This window comes from Colobus angolensis, unplaced genomic scaffold (genome assembly GCF_000951035.1).
Source record: "Colobus angolensis palliatus isolate OR3802 unplaced genomic scaffold, Cang.pa_1.0 Scaffold84, whole genome shotgun sequence".
In the NCBI taxonomy this organism is placed as follows: Eukaryota; Metazoa; Chordata; class Mammalia; order Primates; family Cercopithecidae; genus Colobus; species Colobus angolensis.
Window position 1 is genome coordinate 4,862,326 of NW_012122265.1, and position 20,048 is coordinate 4,882,373.

At 37.1% G+C, this 20,048-nt stretch overlaps 1 protein-coding gene across 2 annotated transcripts in view; it reads right to left on the reverse strand.

The window, feature by feature from the left end:
* Positions 1 to 322: 322 nt before the first annotated feature.
* The window catches only part of CWC27 (CWC27 spliceosome-associated protein homolog (S. cerevisiae)), a 270,245-nt gene continuing 250,519 nt past the window's right edge, over positions 323 to 20,048 (reverse strand). The window contains exon 13 of one of the 2 annotated variants that reach the window (XM_011930127.1): positions 323 to 928. In XM_011930127.1, coding sequence (XP_011785517.1) covers positions 905 to 928 — 24 coding nt within the window. In that variant the 3' untranslated portion in view covers positions 323 to 904. The remainder of the gene's footprint in view (positions 929 to 20,048) is intronic. The other variant, XM_011930126.1, reaches the window with a different exon arrangement.

The window sequence follows — 20,048 nt, forward strand, 5'->3', positions numbered from 1 at the left end:
AGTATGAATGATTGTCATCAAAAGCTAAATTCTTAATGAGTTTTTATTGTCAGAATGGGACCTCTGCATGTGCTCTTGGTATCACTGTGCTAAGAAGGGCAGAGGAGTGGGCAGGGGGCCAGGTGTCAGGCTGGGCATGCAGTGAGCCTGGCTGATGTTACTTACAGTGTTAACATATCTTGACTGTGTCCATAAAACCCAGGCACCAGCCTGAATGGAGGTGTGAATGTTCACTTGGGGGTTCCTCAAGACTGAAGGCATGAGGCTATTGAGTTGTGTTGGCTTGGATATTTTGAAATATTTATATACAAAAAACCTCATCCATATTTATATTCTATATTTTATTTATAATCTTTTATTATATTCCGGAGTTAGTGAAAGGGAGGTTCCCACAAATATTCTTTCTGTAAGAACTTCTTATTAAAAAATCTTGAAAAGGAAGCCTTTATATATTTTAGGGTAAAAGGACACAAACAGGCTTGCACAGTCTGCAATGGTTAACATGTAATGTGGAAGGAAAGTTATTTTATTTCAGATTTAGCAATATAAAAGGTCAGCTAGGAAAAAAAGCATGTACCAGTAACCAAAAGCATTTGCTTACATCACTCCACAATTTGCAAAACAAGATAATTGTTTTTCAAAACCAGACAACAGGTTCAAAAATACTTCTTTTCACACCCCTAAGTGATGCTGTTGGGAACAATGGCTGTTACAAGGCCATTGCAGGCACATTTCCAGCAAGTTCTGGTTATCACTATTCTCATTTTATCTTCTTTCTTTTTTCTCTCTCATCAGCTTTTTGCTTTCTTCCCTCCTTCTTTTATTCACTGGATTCCGAGGATCATAGATTTCAAACGTATCTGAGTCTTGCATGCTTGCATCTTTCACTTTTCTGCTTTTATCCTCAAACTGAAGTACATGTGACATCCTAAAGAGGGAGAGAGATGGTTCAGTGATTCTTGCATGGGAACTTAAAGTAGAAATTCTATACTCTACTATCACTGACATAATGAACCATAAGCGTACAGAACACCAAGATGGGTTTGTTGTTTACTGGTGCTTACACCACATGGAAACCAACTTCTCAGAAAACTCTTAAATTTGAAAAACATGTCTGGAGTTTGTTCTGCTGGTTTGTATTTCTAGTAGAGAATCTCTTTGCCTCAGTCTTTACTTGAGGTTTCTCTCCTGATGGGAGGTTAAAAGAGTTCTATACAGAAGTGTTCCTCAAAGTAAACTCAGAGGACACTGTCTGCTTCCTTTAAAGAACACATTCCTTTAGCCAGAGTGAGTCAGGTTGCAGAGCAAAACTCAAGACAATAAGCCAGCCCTATCTGATTTTTAAAAATTTCAACAGTTACATGGGTCAAGAGTAGGGAATACATTAAGATAATTTAAAAATGATGTTCAAATGGTGTTATGACTCTCTTTCCTGGGGAATTGCTGGTTTAAAAATATTTTCTTTATACAAAAGGAAACTAAACTTTTGACATAACTCTATGGACTAATTTCCTTCTATTGTTGATTACAACAAATCTAACCAATCCTGCTCTCTTCATTAAAAGCTTACTGGTCTTAAGGTATCAGCATATGCTGGAATCCTGAGAGATCATAAGCTAGCTATCTTTAGGATCAGTTAAATATGTTAGTAATTACCTGTGTCTCATATGAGGTGCCAGGAATAAACAGGGAAGTCAAAAGAGCAGACTTCAGAACAGTTGAATGAATTTGGAAAGAGAAAAGTTCATTTTTTTTTTTTTTGAGATGGAGTCTCACTCTGTTGCCCAGGCTGGAGTGCAGTGGCATGATCTCGACTCACTGCAACCTCCACCTCCTGGGTTCAAGTGATTCTCCTGCCTCAGCCTCCCAAGTAGCTGGGACTACAGAGATGTGCCACCATGCCTGGCTAATTTTTTGTATTTTTAGTAGAGACGGGGTTTCACCATGCTGACCAGGCTGGTCTTGAACTTCTGACCTTGTGATCTACCTGCCTCGGCCTCCCAAAGGGCTGGGATTACAGGTGTGAGCCACTGCGCCTGGCGAAAAGTTCAATTTTTATAAAAATAAAACAAAACTCTTAAGTCTTTTCCTACCGTTATACCCTATACACACTTTTCTTCATCACAGCAGAAACAAACTGTAGGATTAATACTTTTTATATGCCTCTTGTAACTTTCAGATGAAACCCTAATATCTTTTCCCCCATATAAGCAGAGATCTGGGTAGTAGGTAGGCAGTAGTGAAGATCCCTCATTCTTTTCTCTCTACAGCAGAACAAATTATGAGTGAAATTTACTTGTGTGGCAAATTCCCATGGGTATACCCAGATTTTGAAGAATCCTAAAAAGATTTTAGGAGGGAAACAAAATGTCACAATTTTAGTGATACCATCGTTACTAAGGCTTTAGTAGCTGCTGCTCACGAGGGCTGGTGAGTTGAGGCTTATGTACCATTTCTACCTTCTTTTGTCTCACCTGAGAAAACTTACTGGAACGCAATAAGTAGAAATGATATATATGGATGATCTAGAACACGAATTAGTTAAGTCACATTCACATTTTTATACTTCATTATTATTATTATTTTTGAGATGAGATCTTGCTATGTTCGATGGTCTCGAACTCCTGGGCTCAAGTGAACACCTTGCCTCAGCCTCCCAAGGAGCTGGGATTACAAGCGTGTGCCACCATGCTTGGAACTATATTATTAATGATACATTATTTGTATCAAATTTCATAACTGATCTCAATACCTGAACATGTGGAGTTGCTGACTTTTTATACTTCCATTCCTTTAGTAGACACCCTTATTTAGAAAATGTATTGTACAGTCGTTGCAAAATCTAATTTTCTAGTGTTTTCGATTTCCTACAGCTTTTAGGTATTAGCTTCTGAAAGTAAGACAATTTCTAACTCCCAGAAAAACGCTGACTGTTCGACAGCCATGGTATTAAGTAAACCATTAGAACCAGTTGGAAAAATAATTAAACCAGATTTATGCAATTAATGCTATCTCGCCAAGGTCTAAATAATCAGTGACAACTCACTTCAGTAAATACACCTCTGAAAGCCAATTAACCAGTGATAGCTACATGCTTTTGAAATTTGGCCCATCAGTTGCAGACTCGCTCCAGTGATTGTGCTTCTGAAAGCCAGCCAGTCAACAAGAGTCTCTTTCGAATAATGGGGCTTTTGAGGCTGACAGCTGCCCCTAAACAATTCCTGACCCCAAAACACTATGTAAGATTTGCAGCCTGCTTTGCTTGGAGACACTGTGCCTAAAAAGCACAGCACCTCTTTACTTAAGTAATAAATTAAGCCTTTTTTTCCTCCAGTTATTGAGAGGTAGCCTTTTTCTTCAACACTTCTTACAATCTTTGCTGCATCCCCCACAATATGCACCATTTAAAATTGTAATATTACCACTGACGAGAAGTAAGTGCAGAAGAATGGTGGGACTCCTGTTAAAGGTCCTTTACCACACATCAGGGGGCGTCTAGACCCCTCTGCTGCACTTCAGTACATGCTTAGCAGCAGCTTTCCAAGTGCTTATGGGCTGGCTGTGTTGACGTCTAAGCCAACACCAGTGTAGCTAGAATCATATGTCCTTTAAAACAATTTCATCAATACTCCTGGATTGATATGAGAAAACAAACTTACTGTCTTATTAATACCTCTTCATATACATATTCTTCTATTTTAAAAATTATCCTGTTCTCTGCCCAGAAATACAGATGGTTTTTTGTAATATCCATTTCTAGTAGGGATTCTCCGTGTTTTAAAAATGACTTGATCAGAATTTGTCAATTAAGAATATAAAACGGCACCTTTTTCCTTTCTATGCCATGAGAGAATTTTGCAACTATTGGATTTAGTCAGCTCTGCTATAAAAAATGAACTCTAGACACATGAATAACAGCACAAAGTCCACAAGAAGAAACAGATTTCCTTACAAATTTGAAAAAAAACAGAGAGCTGTAAGTTAAAGGAGCTGTCTTTTTCAACTGTTTGTTTCATACACCACTGCACTAAGCAAGTCCAACATTTTGATTAATAACAAACCTAAACCCAGAGGAAAGAAAGGGCTATCAGCTTACAAACTACTTCAGCTTTAATATCATAATACTTAGCATGGCTGGTTACTTGGCAATAATATTTAATCTTTAATAGAAATAAAAGCATAATCAAAATACTTCATCCATTTATCTTTCAACATGCTTTGGTCACTTCATTGTGAAAAGCAAAACAAAACAGTTATTATGATTTTCAGCATAATAAATTCCTGACCTACGTGCCTCTATAAATCACAGACTGTACGAACTGAAAGCATGCCTGCACTTTACAGTCTCCTATGAGGATACACAGTAAGACTTAGAATACAGACTCAATTTGAGTAAAGGGGGTCTGATAGTTTACAATCACGAATGTCCCAATAACTCAATACTATCCACTCTGTGGCTGGTTATGGAATTGGCCCAAAAAGAGTAGTGAATTTTTTTGGAATTAATTACACACTGATCATTTATATATGAAAATTGAAGAGCTTGTTCACTTGAAGGCAAAGACAACAATTTAGATTTGATTAATAAATATTTCACATAGGTTCAGATTCTCAAATAACATTGACTTTACAGTGTGTTACAATCTTATATATTATATATAGTGTATATATAAAATATATAGTTATATATAATATATAGCTATATATTACATATGGTATATAGTATATACCACATATATAATATATAATCTATTATATATTATAGTATATAGTATATATTATATACAGTGTGTTAAAATATGGAGGTTTACTATTTTCACAGACGTTGTGTCTGACAAGCAAGTGGTTTTTGGTATGGAGCTATGTAAAATTATAAACAGAAGTAAACAACGGATTTTTCAGAAAGGACCTAGACCTTGACTGGCCTCACTAACTTCTTATCCAGTTTTTAAAGTTCTCCCACAATTGTGAAATAGACTAAGACACAATAGCTATTTGTATCAATGGGAAATATCAAGAGAGGAACTGATTCTCAGACACATAATAAGTAGCCCAATATAGAATTCCAATATTAGCAATTCATTTCTGATTTAAATGAGTTTAAATTATTTACACTTATATAATGTAAATAGCTATCTTTTCCATTGGGAAGTCTACAAACCTCTTCTTCCCACATCCAAGCTACACTAACTTAGGAACTTATCACCCAACCCTAAGATTGTTGCAGGTGTCCTAATTGTTCTATATCTGTACTATTTCCTTCCCAGATCCAAAGCTTAAAAAATAATCTTAAAAAATAATCTTTCTTACACATTTCTTTTATAGCATTTTTTTGATCAGAAACTACTGGTTATCATATTAGACTGAAATAAATACCTCAGTCTACCCTTAAAAGCCCTCCAACAACTGGGTAGGGTGCTTCAGCTTTGGTTCTGGGTGAGTGCAGTAGTGTAGACTTCTTAGCCTGTAATCAGTTTCAGTGTTGTCTGTGAGTTCCTTGGTGATTAGGCTGTACTTGTTAGTGTAGGCTGTGGTGAGGCTCCTTTAGGTATAGCGACACCAGGTGGGCTGATCCGTGGGTACCAGTACTGGCAGCAGGAGGCAGGGCAGGCCTGTCCTCAAGTTCCTAGCTGGCATGCCCTGCACCAGCAGCAGCAGGAGTGGCAAAATGGTACCCAGGCTCCCAGATGGCACATTTGGGCACCCATGGCAGTGGCTGTGGGTGGGGCAGATTAATCCCCACACCCCCAGATGGTACTTGCAGGCACTGACGGTGGCAGTGGGGAAGGTTGATCCCCGGGCCCCAGGATGGCATGCTAATGCACATGCACTTGTTGCAGTAGCAGGGCAGACTTGTTCTCAGGCCCCACATGACACCTGTGGGCACTGGCAATGGCAATGGCAGACAGAGCATGCCTAACCTCAGGCCCCTGGATGGTACATATGAGTACCCATAGCAATGGACAGGGCAGGTCAGTCCCCAGACCCCAATAATGTGTGCAGATACCAGTGGTGGTGACAAGGGGCAGGCCTCAGGCTCCCAGACAACATATATAGGTGCCAACAGTAGTAGATGAGGCAGTCTGATCCTCTCTTCCCTGGACAACACACATGGCACTAACAGTGGGTGGAGTAAACCTCTCTAAACCCTGTAGTTTCTTAATTCCTAAAGAATCTTTGAACAATTATGAAAAGAGAACCTTAAGTTACTTGTAATCAGTAATAGAGAAAAGCCCTAAAATTAAATATTCATAAGGCTTTTTCTAAAAATTACATTTGATAGTTATAAAATATAGAAATAAAAGCATCCAAGTAATATTTTAATATATACTCTAGAAATCCTAGGAAAATATCAAAAATTTAAAACAAAACAGCCATTTATATTTTAAGCAGTAGCCAAAGCAAACTGAGAATCATAGGAGAAAAACTGATTTTGATATTTAGGGTTAATAATGTCATCATTCTGTATATAGCTTGTTTGAATTAACTCATTTGAAATGAATCTAAAGCTTTGTGATTTTTGTGTTACTTGTGATTTCTTAACATCATAATAAGTGCCAAATGTTTGTTAGCATAGTCAACAATTATCCAGACACTATTTTGTTCTTTGTTTTACAATAGCTGCAAAAGTACCTGTAAAAGTATTAGTCATATTTAGGCTTCCAAATTTTCCAGTGAACTAGAAATCTGGCTTCAGCTTGGCAACTAATTCTGAGACCTTCAGTACCTTCTCTTTAGTTGCTCATTTGTAAAATGGAATAGAGGAAGCTAAGTTATTTGCATATTTAAAGAATTCAAGGGTATCTACCAAAAGTTCTGAGAAGTCAGTATTGTGGCTAGATACAAAATAAGTACACAAAAAGTCATCATTGCTCTGAAATAATCACTTAGAAAACATAATTTTTAAGACTCTAAGTCACCAAATATAAATTATCTGGCAATAACCTTTATAAAGATTTATTAAAATCTTTATGTAAAATTAAGAAAACTGTAACCTATTAAAGGAGTACATTGATATACTATGTTTCTAGGATACTTAATTTTTGACAAAAACCAAATTACCTAAAAATTATTTTATAAACCTAATATAATTCAAATAAAAATACCAGTAAAAGGAGGGAGAGAAACATGCAAACAGATATAGCCATAAAATGTTCTAATAAAGAGTAGGGAAACATAATTTCTCACTCCTTAGGTATGGGTTATACATGGTGACATCCTTTCAAAGTGTACATCGTGGAAAGCAAGAAATAAAGAGTAACTTTAAGCAGAAAAGATAACTGTTAGGTATTGGGCTTAATACTTGGATGATGAAATAACATGTACAATAAACTCCCATGACACAAGTTTATGTATGTAACAAACCTTCACATATACCCCTAAACCTAAAATACACATTTATTAAAAAAGAAAGAAAGAAAGAAAAGAAAGAGTAATTTTGCTGTGTAGAAACCTGTCAAGCACTACCTCAGTGAAGTGATCAAGGTCAACATTAACAGTCATAAATCATGTTGCTAGTATGTACCCTTCAAATGATGTGATGCTAATGGCATTTTACATCTAAGGCCTTTCTCCCAGTAACCCATTAGCCCAGTCTTATCATGAGAAAAATGTCGAATTGCAGCCATATGACATCTGACCAGTATTCCTCAAAACTGTCAAGGTGATCAAAAACAATGAAATTCTGAAAACTTGCCACAGCCAAGAATAGGCTAAGGAGACATGACAACTAAATGTAATATGGTATCCTGAATGGGATTCAGGAACAGAAAAAGGATATCAAGTAAAAGCTAAGGGTATTGGTCTACTTGGGTTGCTATAAACAAGATATCACAGACTGGGTAGCTTAAACAACATTTATTTTCTCATAGTTCTGTATGTTGGAAGTCCAAGATCAAGGTGCTAGTAGGGTTGGTTTCTGGTGAGGTCTCTTTTCCAGGCTTGCAGACAGCCATCTTCTTGCTGTATCCTCACATGGTCTTTCTTCTGTGCACATGTGCTCATCATGTCTCATCATTTTCTTATAAAGATACAAGTCCTATTGGATTGCTGTCCCACCCTTATGACCTTATTTAACCTTAATTACCTGCTTAAAGGCTCTGTCTTCAAATATGGTCACATAGTATATTTGTATGTATATGTATGAATGTATTCAATGTATGAATTTTGCAGGAACACAATTTGGTCCATAACACTAAAGAAATCTAAATAAACTTCGGACTTAATAACAACCTATCAGTATTGCTTCATTGAGTATAACAAGTATACCATACTATTGTAAGATGTTAGTAATACACCAAAGTAGTCTGAAGGTACAAGAACTGTCTGTACTATTTGCTCAATTTTGTGTAAATCTGAACTGTTCTAAAAATAGTCTATTAAAAAATATACAAATTTTGAGACATAGGTTTAAAAATGAGTAACAGGGTCATGATCTTTCCCAGTCAGATGCCTAAGTATACTACAGAGTTACAATAATTAAAGCAGCAGTGTACTGTACAGGGTGGATTATTTAAGAAATGAAGTTGGGACAGTGAGTTAGCCATTTGGGGCAAATAATTAAATTAGAACTTTATCCAACCCAATGTACTAAAACAAACTTCTGAATTGATGAAAGATTAACAAACGAAAAAAGAAGGAAGTGCTAGAAGAAAATATAGGTGGATATTTACATGGTCTTGATGTAGGAAATGATGTGCCTATGTATTGCAGTAGTTCTTGATGAGTTATAGTAAGTTTTGTTTACTTTTTCTTCTTGCCTCTCAGGATTGTCCTACTTTGCAAAAAGAAAAACAAAAACAGTGAATGTATATTGCTTAAGCCATGAAAGTTATAAAAATAAAATAACATTTCTATAATTCTTTGATTCTATAAATGGTGTCTGCTCTCTGAATGGCTTAAGTTTAGTGTAGATAGGCCATATTTAGAAATATACATATAAACCCAAAGTGAGTTGGGATCAAATAAGTTATATGTGTATGATGTACACAAAACACTTTGAAAGGGTTATGTAGTTGTCTTTGCCCATTTATATTTCCATAAAGGAATGCCTGATGCTGGGTAATTTATTAAAAAAAAAAAAAAAGAGAGAGGCTTATTTGGCTCACAGCTCTGCAGGCTATACAAAAAGGATGGCACCAGGATCTGCTTCTGGTGAGGGCCTCAGGCTGCTTCCACTCATGGTAGAAGGCAAAGGGGAGGTGGCATGTGCAGAACACATCATGAGAGGAGAGTGAGAGTGAAAGGGAAGGTGCCAGGTTCTTTTTAACAACCAGTACTCAAGGAGACTCTCATAGCAACTACTAGAGTGAGAGCTCACTGATTACCACAAGATCAGCACCAAAGCATTCATGAGGGATCCACCCGAATGACCCAAACACTTCCCACCAGGCCCCACTTCCAGCACCGGGTATCAAACTTCAACATGAGACTTGGCAGAGCCAAAGAAACCATATTCAAACCACAGTAGCTGTATAATAGAGTATTATAAAAATGTAAATATTCATGTAAGCACAGTTTATATGCAACACATAGATACACTATTATAGACTGAATTTTGTCTCCCTAAAATTCACATGTTGAAGCTCTAACTGCCAATATGATGGTATTTGGAGGAGGGGTCTTTGGAAGGAAATGCTTAGGTTTAAATGAGGTCATGAGGGTGCCCCCGCTTTCCCCTCTTCCCCGTGTTGTGATTAGTGTCCTCATAAGGAAGGAGGAAACTAAAACTCTCTCTCTGGCACATACTGAGGAAAGCTCATGTAAGGACACAGTGAGAAGGCAGCCATTTGCAATCCGAGGAGAGAGCCCTCACCAGACACTGACTGACGGCACCTTGATCTGGGACTTCTGTCTGCGAGAAAATAAATTGCTGTTGTTTAAGGCACTCAGGCCATGGTATTTTGTTATGGCAGCCCAAGCTAACTAAGACACAAAGTACAAAATAAGTTAAAATGATAATAAATGTTTGGACTACACTTTGCCATTTGCAAAGCCCTTTCGAATCCATGATGTTTGATCCTCAGGCCACGTGAGGTAAATAGGGTGCACATTACCACCCCTCTTCACAGGTGAGGAAACTGAGGCCTGAAAAGCAATGTGACTTTCGCCAGCCACAGTGACTGAATGTAACTCAAATCAAACTCAGGGCTTCTGAGTGCATATCACAGAGGTTTCATAGAAGGTGTTAAAGAAATTCAAAGGCAGGAACAGATCCTGAGGCCCAGGGCAGTCAGAAAAGAATTCTAGGAGGAAATGGGAATTAAACTGGGCCTTGAAAAGACCAGGGACATACACCAGTGGGAAGGAGGTGGAAAGGCGTCCCAGAGAAGTGACGTGGACAGAAGTATGCTGCAGCTCATCTATGACACAGAGCAGGGTATGGTCCTTTCAAAGGATCAAACGTGGGTAAAACTTGAAAATTGGTCTTGCTGAGATTTTTTTTTTTTAAATAAAAAGGCTGGTTTTGCTTTTTAAATGCAAGTCTCCTTTCAACCCTACCCCTAAAAATTTAAATCAGATTCATTAAAGTTTGTAATCCATAGTCCCATAGGACAACAATCTTAAGTAATATAGGAGCTATTTTGTTAGGTTTCTTGGAATTCTAACTTAACAGAGAAACGAGAAGCTGTCAATACTATACACTAACACAGTACAGAGACAAATTTTGTGTATGGCAAAGTTTCGTAAAGAATGGTAAGGTCTTTCAACCCACATGGGGAAGGCTGTATGAGGACAATATATGTACTTTCTCCCACCTCAAAGGCTAATTCATACACTAGATAGATGTCAGTCTTCAAGCAGTTTAACTGGTCTGTTTAAGAAAGATAAGTGTTGAATTTTCATACCATAAAGTTAGTAGTAGTAGAAATACCTTGTTTCAGCTTTTTGAGTAACTTACTAGCCTTTTCTCTGGCATTATCATGTAAGAGTTTATAAACATAATTGCTCAGTGATTTGGAATTATGTATTAATACTATCAAGGAGCAAGATGAACAAAACTAGAATTCTAGTCAAAGGTTTTCGAGGTGGCTGGCTACTCAGAAACATTTATTTATTCAGCACACATTTAGTGAGGGCATTCTTCTTGGCAAGCATTGCTGGCTAGTGCTGGTACAAAGGCCAGTAACAGAGCCACCATAGAGCCGGGTGTGGTGGCACATGTCTGTAGTTCCAACTGCTTGGGAGGCAGAGGCAAGAGGATCACTTGAGCCCAGCAGTTCAGAGCTATAATGTGCTATGATTACTTGAATAGCCACTGCACTCCAGCCTGGGCAACATAGCAAGACCCCATCTCAACAAAAAAGCAGAGCCACCACCCTCAAGAGCACCTGCAGCCTAGTAAGGGAGACAGCAGTTACACTGTAGTATGAGGAAGACTAATCCAGAGAGATATTCAAGATTCTCTGCAAGACCAGAAAAGGGTCTTAACCCTGGGGGAGAAAGAACGGGTCAGACCAGGAAAGGAATCAGGAACCATTTCTAAGATGGAGATAACACTTCAGCTAACTGAGAGAGAGAAGTGTATAGTGTATATAGAGGCAGCAAGGAAGAAGGGGAGCGCAGGCATTTGTTCAGAAAACTTGAAAGAATTGGGATGTCTGGAGCATAGATGTGATGGGGGAAGGAGATGTAACAGGTCGGAGAGGGAAGCAAAAGCCAGATTATAGAAGCCACATTAGGAATTTGGGTTTCCTTGTGTAGACAATGGAGAGCCACCAAAGGATTTAAAACAGAAGAGTTTTCGTGGCTACATTTGCATCTTTGAAAAATATAAAGGACCTGAATATTATTGACCACAAGGTAGTCCTTGGTAATTCGATGGCTGAGAGGAGATTGCCAGATACCCAACCTTGCAGAAGCCTATGGGCCCTTGGCTCTGCTCCTTTTGGACTTCCAGCTGAATGAGGTGTCCCTGCTTAGCATCCCTATTTTAGGAAGAACTAGAAGAAACTGGAACTAAGATTTCAGATAGCACTGACTAAAGGCAATAAGGAGATAAAAATTTATAGAGGAGATTAATGCTTTTTTGTGTGTGTGTGTAAGTAAGCATTCACCTAAAAGAGTGGTGCCTTTTCCCAAAGATGCTCCCACATTGCTCAAGACATTTCTGGAGTTTCTCTTTTGGAATTTCTTTAATGTCCAACCTGGATTCATGTCTTTTTATGGTTGCATTTTTTAAATTGTATACTCCAAAATAAGCACTAATCTATCTGATTTCTTATCTTCCTTACTAGACCTATCACTGAATTGACTTTTGATGTATTCCCCAAGTTAAATCCATCTTAACGGGATGAAAGTTTGTTACCTCTGAAGACACTGAAGAAAGTATCTGGTCAAGAATTTATCAGCTACAAGTTTATCAACCCTCAGTCTGAGAGACTGCCTGTGAAACAGCGGTGATAATAATCTTTTTCCTGCCCCGCCTCCACATATTCAGTTATTGTAAAGATGCTACCAGACAACATGGGAAAGCTTTTTGTAGAGTGCTGCGTCAGTGAGTGCTATTTTTGTTGTCTCACAGTTTGCAGGGAATTCCAAACTGTGCATTTACCACACTGTGGTGTCTGTCTGTATGTTCTTACAGATTGTTTACTTCGTGAGAGTAGGGCCTGGGTCATATTTGGTTTTGTTTCACCAGTGTCCAGCATTGGCATTATGCAATAAAAGCCCCCAGATGTTTTTTGAATGAATAATTGAGTCTAGCTCATTGCCTTTTCCTCAAATCACATATATCAGAAATAAATAATGTGCTTGAGATTACTCAGTTCAAATAATAGACTCAGAGCTACCTGAGTTTCTTTGAGTACTTTGTCATTAGGAACCAGCTGATCTCTATCTCTGAAGGGGCAAGGACAAAGGGCTAATGAAATCAGTCAATCTGAAAGCATAAAGGCTCTTAAGCTTTATTTCTGTGCCCTTTACTTTGACTGCATTTAAAAATAACTAGGAACATTTTTAAAAATTACTGATACTGGGATCCCATCCCAGGACAATTAAATCAATACCTCTGGAGTTGGAAGCCTGGCACTGATAGTTTTTAAAGCTACTTGGTGATTTTTAACATGCAACCTGCATCTGATGCAGGCGCTCTAGAAATATGCTTTGAGAAACATTGCTTTATACAAATAAAAAATTTTAAAAGAGGGGGGGCCCTTCTGTCAAGTTCTATATCAGGTGCTATAGGAGATGGAAAAGAACATAAGGCATGTTCCCACTACAGTCTATTGAGGGAATAGAAACTAGCAATCACTAATATAAGTGAGTGGAAAAGCAACTATCAGTATTTGCTGAGCTATGAGAGATCATGAAAAGAGACTCATGCTGAGCCTGAGACTTTCTGCACAGGCTGGTAGATGTTTTAGGGAGTCTATCATCAAAATATAAGATAGTCTCTACCCACAAAAGAAAGTTGACTCTTAGCTTAGCAAGCCTTCTAGTACCAGCCAACAGGCCTGACCAGTACAAAGGGTCTGAAGGCCTTATTCCCAACAGAAATCATCATGTTTGGCACCGGGAATGCAACAGTGAACACGACTCAAACCGTCTCAAACAACTGAGTCTGTTCACAATCAAGTAAACAGGCAATTACTAAATGGGGAGAATTAATGAAAGAAATGAAATAAGGTTGGTGAGATAGGAAGCACTAGTTGTTGGAGGGCTTTTAAGAGTAGACTGAGGTATTTATTTCAGTCTAATATGATAACCAGTAGTTTCTGATCAAAAAATGCTATAAAAGAAATGTGTAACAAAAGAAACTTTGGAAACTGTACAAATGTATGAAAATTAAACAACATGCTCCCAAATGACCACTGAATCAATGAAGAAATTAAGGAGAAAATAAACTTGTTTAAACAAATGAAAATGGAAATACAAGAAACTCAAACTTATGGAATACAGGAAAAGCAGTGCTAGGAAGGAAGCTTATAGCAACAATCACCAACATCAAAAAAGTAGAAGGATTTATGCACCTCAAGGAATTAAAAAGCAAAAACAAACCAAACCCTAAATTAGTAGAAACAAGGAATTAATAAAGATCGGACAGAATTAAACACAACAGAGACTACAAACAATACAAGTAATCTGCAAAACGAAAAGTTGGTTTTTTGAAAAGATAAACAAAATAGATAAACTGTTAGCAAGACTAACAAAGAAAAACAGAAAAATGCCCAAAATAAATAAAATGAGAAAGGAGACATTATAATTAATACAACAGAAATAGAAGGGATCTTTAGAGGCTACTGTGAACTATATGCTAGCAAATTGGAAACCTAGAGAAATATGGATAAATTCTTAGACACATACGACCTCCCAAGATTGAACCAGGAATAAATAGAAAACCTGAGCAGACCAGTAAAAGCAATGGAATTGAATCAGTAATAAGAAATTTCCCAGCAAAGAAAAGCTCATGTTTTACTGCTGAATTCTACCAAAATTATAAAGAACATACACTATATTTTTTTTGTCAAGTTATTCAAAAAAATTGAAGATAAAAGAATTCTTCCTAATTCATTCTATGAGACCAGCACTACCCGGTAACCAAAACAAGACAAGGACATAACAAGAAAAAGAAAACTACAGGCCACTATCAGTGATGAACACAGATACAAAAGTTCACAACAAAATACTAGCAAAGCATGACAACAATGCATCAAAAAGATAATACACACCATGATCAGGTGGGATTCATCCCAGGGATGCAGGTATGGTTCAACATACACAAATCAATAAATGTAATATATCACATTAACAGAATGAAGGACCAAAACTATACGATCATCTTGATTGATGCAAGAAAAGCTCTGCTAAAATTAAACACACTTTTATGATAAAAACTCAAAAAATTAGGCACGGAAGGAACATACCTCAATATAATAAAGGCCATTTGTGACAAGCTCACAGCTAACATCATACTGAATGGGGAAAAGGTGAAAGCCTTTCCTCTAAGAGCTGGAACAAGACAAGGATGCCCACTTTTACCACTCTTATCCAACATGGTACTGGAAATCCTAGTCAGAGCAGTCAGACAAGATAAAGAAATACAACGCATCCAAATCAGAAGAGAAATCAAATTGTCTCTCTTTGCAGATGACATGAACTTATATGTAGAAAAACCTTTGTAGTAGAATAATTTATAATCCTTTGGGTATATACCCAGTAGTGGGATGGCTGGGTCATATGGTACATCTAGTTCTAGATCCTTGAGGAATTGCCATACTGTTTTCCATAATGGTTGAACTAGTTTACAATCCCACCAACAGTGTAAAAGTGTTCCTATTTCTCCACATCCTCTCCAACACCTGTTGTTTCCTGACTTTTTAATGATGGCCATTCTAACTGGTGTGAGATGGTATCTCATTGTGGTTTTGATTTGCATTTCTCTGATGGCGAGTGATGATGAGCATTTTTTCATGTGTCTGTTGGCTGTATGAATGTCCTCTTTTGAGAAATGTCTGTTCATATCCTTTGCCCATTTTTTGATGGAGTTGTTTGTTTTTTTCTTGTATATTTGTTTGAGTTCTTTGTAGATTCTGGATATTAGCCCTTTGTCAGATGAGTAGATTGCAAAAATTTTCTCCCATTCTGTAGGTCGCCTGTTCACTCTGATGGTAGTTTCTTTTGCTGTGCAGAAGCTCTTTAGTTTAATTAGATCCCATTTGTCAATTTTGGCTTTTGCTGCCGTTGCTTTTGGTGTTTTAGACATGAAGTCCTTGCCCATGCCTATGTCCTGAATGGTACTACCTAGATTTTCTTCTAGGGTTTTTACGGTATTAGGTCTAACATTTAAGTCTCTAATCCATCTTGAATTAATCTTCGTATAAGGAGTAAGGAAAGGATCCAGTTTCAGCTTTCTACTTATGGCTAGCCAATTTTCCCAGCACCATTTATTAAATAGGGAATCCTTTCCCCATTTCTTGTTTCTCTCAGGTATGTTTATTGCGGCACTATTCACAATAGCAAAGACTTGGAATCAACCCAAATGTCCATCTGTGACAGATTGGATTAAGAAAATGTGGCACATATACACCATGGAATACTATGCAGCCATAAAAAAGGATGAGTTTGTGTCCTTTGTAGGGACATGGATACAGCTGGAAACCATCATTCTTAGCAAACTATCACAAGAAGAGAAAACCAAACACCGCATGTTCTCACTCATAGGTGGGAACTGAACAACGAGATCATTTGGACTCGGGAAGGGGAACATCACACACTGGGGCCTATCATGGGGAGGGGGGAGGGGGGAGGGATTGCATTGGGGAGTTATACCTGATCTAAATGATGAATTGATGGGTGCTGACGAGTTGATGGGTGCAGCACACCAACATGGCACAGGTATACATATGTAACAAACCTGCACGTTATGCACATGTACCCTAGAACTTAAAGTATAATAAAAAAAAAAAAAAAAAGAAAAACCTGAAGACTCCACAAAACACTTTTAGAGCTGGTAAGCAAATTGGGTAAAATTGCAGGACAAAAGCTCAACATACAAAAATCAGTAGTGTTTCTGTAGAGCAATGACAAACTATCTGAAAAATAAATTAAGAAAGCAATCTCATTCATAGTAGCCACACACACACACACACACACACACACACACACACACACCAAACTAGGAATAAATTTAACCAAGGTGGACCTCTACAAAGAAAACTACAAAACACTGATGAAAGAAACTGAAGAGAACACAAACAAATGAAAAGACATCGTATGCTTATGGATGAAAGAATTAATGTTGTTAACAAGATCATACTATTCAAAACAATCTACAGAGTCAATGCAATCCCTATCAAAATACCAATGATATTCTTTATACAAATAGAAGAAAAAATCCTACAATTTGTATGGAATTACAAAAAAAACCCAAATAGCCATAGCAATACTGAGCACAAAGAACAAACCTGGAGGTATCACACTCTCTGACTTCCAAATATACTACAAAGTTACAGTGACCAAAAGAGCATGGTGTTGTTATAAAAACAGACACACAGACCAATGGAACAGAATAGAGAACCCAGAAATAAATGCACATATGTATAGCCAACTGACTTTTAACAAAGGTGCCAAGAACATACTTTGGGAAAAAGACACCCTCTTCAATAAATTATGCTGAAAAAACTGGATATCCATATACAGAAGAATAAAACTAGACCCCCATCTCTAATCATATACAAAAATCAACTCAAAATAAAATAAAGACTCAAATATAAGACCTGAAACTACAAAACTATAAAAAGACAACACACGGGAAGTATTTCAGGGCATTGGTCCAGGCAAAAATTTTATGGTTGACACCTCAGGCAATGAAACAAAAACAGACAAATGAGACTTAATTACATTAAAAAGCTTCTGCCTAGCAAATGAAATGACCAACAGAGTAAAGAGAGAACCTGTTGAATGTAGAAAATATTTATGAACTATTCATCCAGCAAGGTACTGATATCCAGAATATACAAGGAACTCACATAACTTAAAAGCAAAAGACCAAAATCCCATTAAAAAGTAGGCAAAGGATCTGAATAGACATCTCTGAAAAGAAGATTTACAAATGGCCAACAGGCATATAGAAAAATGTTCACCATCACTAATCATTAGGGACCTGCAAATTAAAGCCACAGTGAGATCTCATCCCACCCCAATTAGAACGGTCATTATGAAAGCGACAGCAAATAACAAATACTGGTGAGGATGCAGAGAAAAGGTAACTCTTACACACTGTTGGTGTGAATGTAAATTAGTATAGCCACCATGGAAAACAGTATGGAGGTTTCTCAGAAAGGTAAAAATAGAGCTACCATATGACCCAGCAATTCCACTAATGAGTATTTATCCAAAAGAAAGAAATCATTAGATTGAAAGTAATTCTGCACCCACATGTTCACTGCAGCACTATTTACAATAGCTAAGAAACAAAATCAACCTCAGTGTCCATCAATGGATAAATGGATAAAGAAAATGTGGCATATATACACAATGGAATACCATTTGGCCATAAAAAAGAATGAAATCCTGTCATTTGTGGCAACACACACAGATCTAAGGCCATGATGTTAAGGGAAATAAGCCTGGCAGAGAAAGACGAAATACTGCATATTCTTACTCACATGTGGGAGCTAGAAATGTTATCTCATGGAAGTATACAGTAGAATGATCGTTACCAGAGGCTGGGAAGGGTGGGGTGGGGAGGATAAAGAGAGGCTGGTTAATGGATACAAACATACAGTTAGAAGGAATAAGTTCTAGTGTTTGATAGCACAGTAGGGTGACTCTGGTTAACAATTTATTGTATATTTCAAAATAGTTAGAAGAGTTCAAAAGTTCCCAACACAAAGGAATGATAAATGTTTGAGGTGATCATCACACATTGTATCCACATATCAAAATATCACCTGTACCCCACAAATATGTACAATTATTATTTATCAACAAAAAAAGGGAGGGGGAGAAAGAAAAAGTGTTTATGCACCAGCACATCTGAAAAAAGAAGTCTGAATCTTTTTTCAACATGAAGTAGATAGTGGAGATCACAGTAACTCTCATGAAGAGACACAGACAAAATATGAATGAGCTCAGAGATCAAACTATGTAAAAAAAAGTCCTGGAAAATAAGGCCACTGGAACTCTTCATGTTTAGCAGAGCAGGGATGACTCTGAGTAATAAAAAAGGCCAAAGGAGAGAAAGAGATTAATGGAGAAAAGCAAAAGATGAAAGAAGATTCAGAACAGGAAACAGAAATAGTTAAAGGAAGCAGAGAAAAATGCCGATACAAATGGTAAAAAAAAAAAACAAAAACCAAAAAACTCAAAAGAGAAATTTAAAAATTAACAGTAAGAGAAAAATAAGAACAAAAAATTTTAAAATACTTGAACAAAAAAATAAGAGTAGAAAAATAGAGCATTAGGAAAATCAAGCAAAAAGGAAAACAGAAACTGATTTTTGAAAAAAGAAAATGAAGATGAAAACCAGTGGCTTTTCTTTCACTGTTCACCACTAACATGGAAAAATCTCCTGTTTCCAAACTTTAAAGGAATGTTATATTGCCCCCTCAGTTTGGAGTTTTGAAAGGCTAACTCTAAAACATGTCTTTTGTATCCCTTAGTTAAAAAAGAAATCCTCATATTATAGTGTCTTCTGTAAATATTTAGTATTGTTGGAGTAAATATGAAAGGCATAGTTTTCAAAATATCTTTAGCAATAGGAATGCACAGTTTCTCAGCTTTCTTGCCTATCTAACATGCTCAACACTCAGCACGACACAGGTGGAAAGATCTAAGAGGTTTTCCAGAATTAATCTGTAATATGCATCTTACACCTGCCCTGGGGTTTCAGCAACTGCTCAGCCAATAACATTTAATCTACAGCCAGTAGACTAATAGAACAACTGTCTTCCATAGGGAAGATGCTATTTCCAATCAAAAAGGCCTGGTAAGCAGCTGGGGTACATGGCTGTCTCCCCATCTCTCTCAAAACAGATCCACAAACAAAGCAAACTTCCCTAATATGACAGAAACTTATTTCAGGGCAAACCATACGAAAGCACAGGATTAAAACAGAAGAGCTGCCTTCATTCTGAAGAAAAAGGAAGAAAAAGAGGTGACTTCAGGGACTGGACAGGGAGTTTAGAATTAAAATAATCACCATTCCAGGGTCAGCAACTCTGACAACGACCTATTTATAAAGAACCACATTGGTCTTTTGCAGCATTATTTATAGTTCTGTATAAAATGAACACTAACCAGAGAACCTGGTCTATAATCATATTCCTTCTTGCTTCATTTTATCACAACCTTAGAACTTGGCTGAGAGAGAGGTGGAATAAAAATATTTACATTACACTGAGCTTATAATTCTATGTTCTCCAAAGTGATGATATCCTTTTGCTTTATATTTAAATTCTATTTACAATGAATGTTCCTTTATCTGTATCCCCTCTCCCACTTATCTTAGTACTAGCCTCAAGGAAAAAGCTGATAGTACATTAATGAGGCATTATTGTCCACTGAAAAAATATCAAACTCAAAGGTTCTTATAAATCTCAGAATGG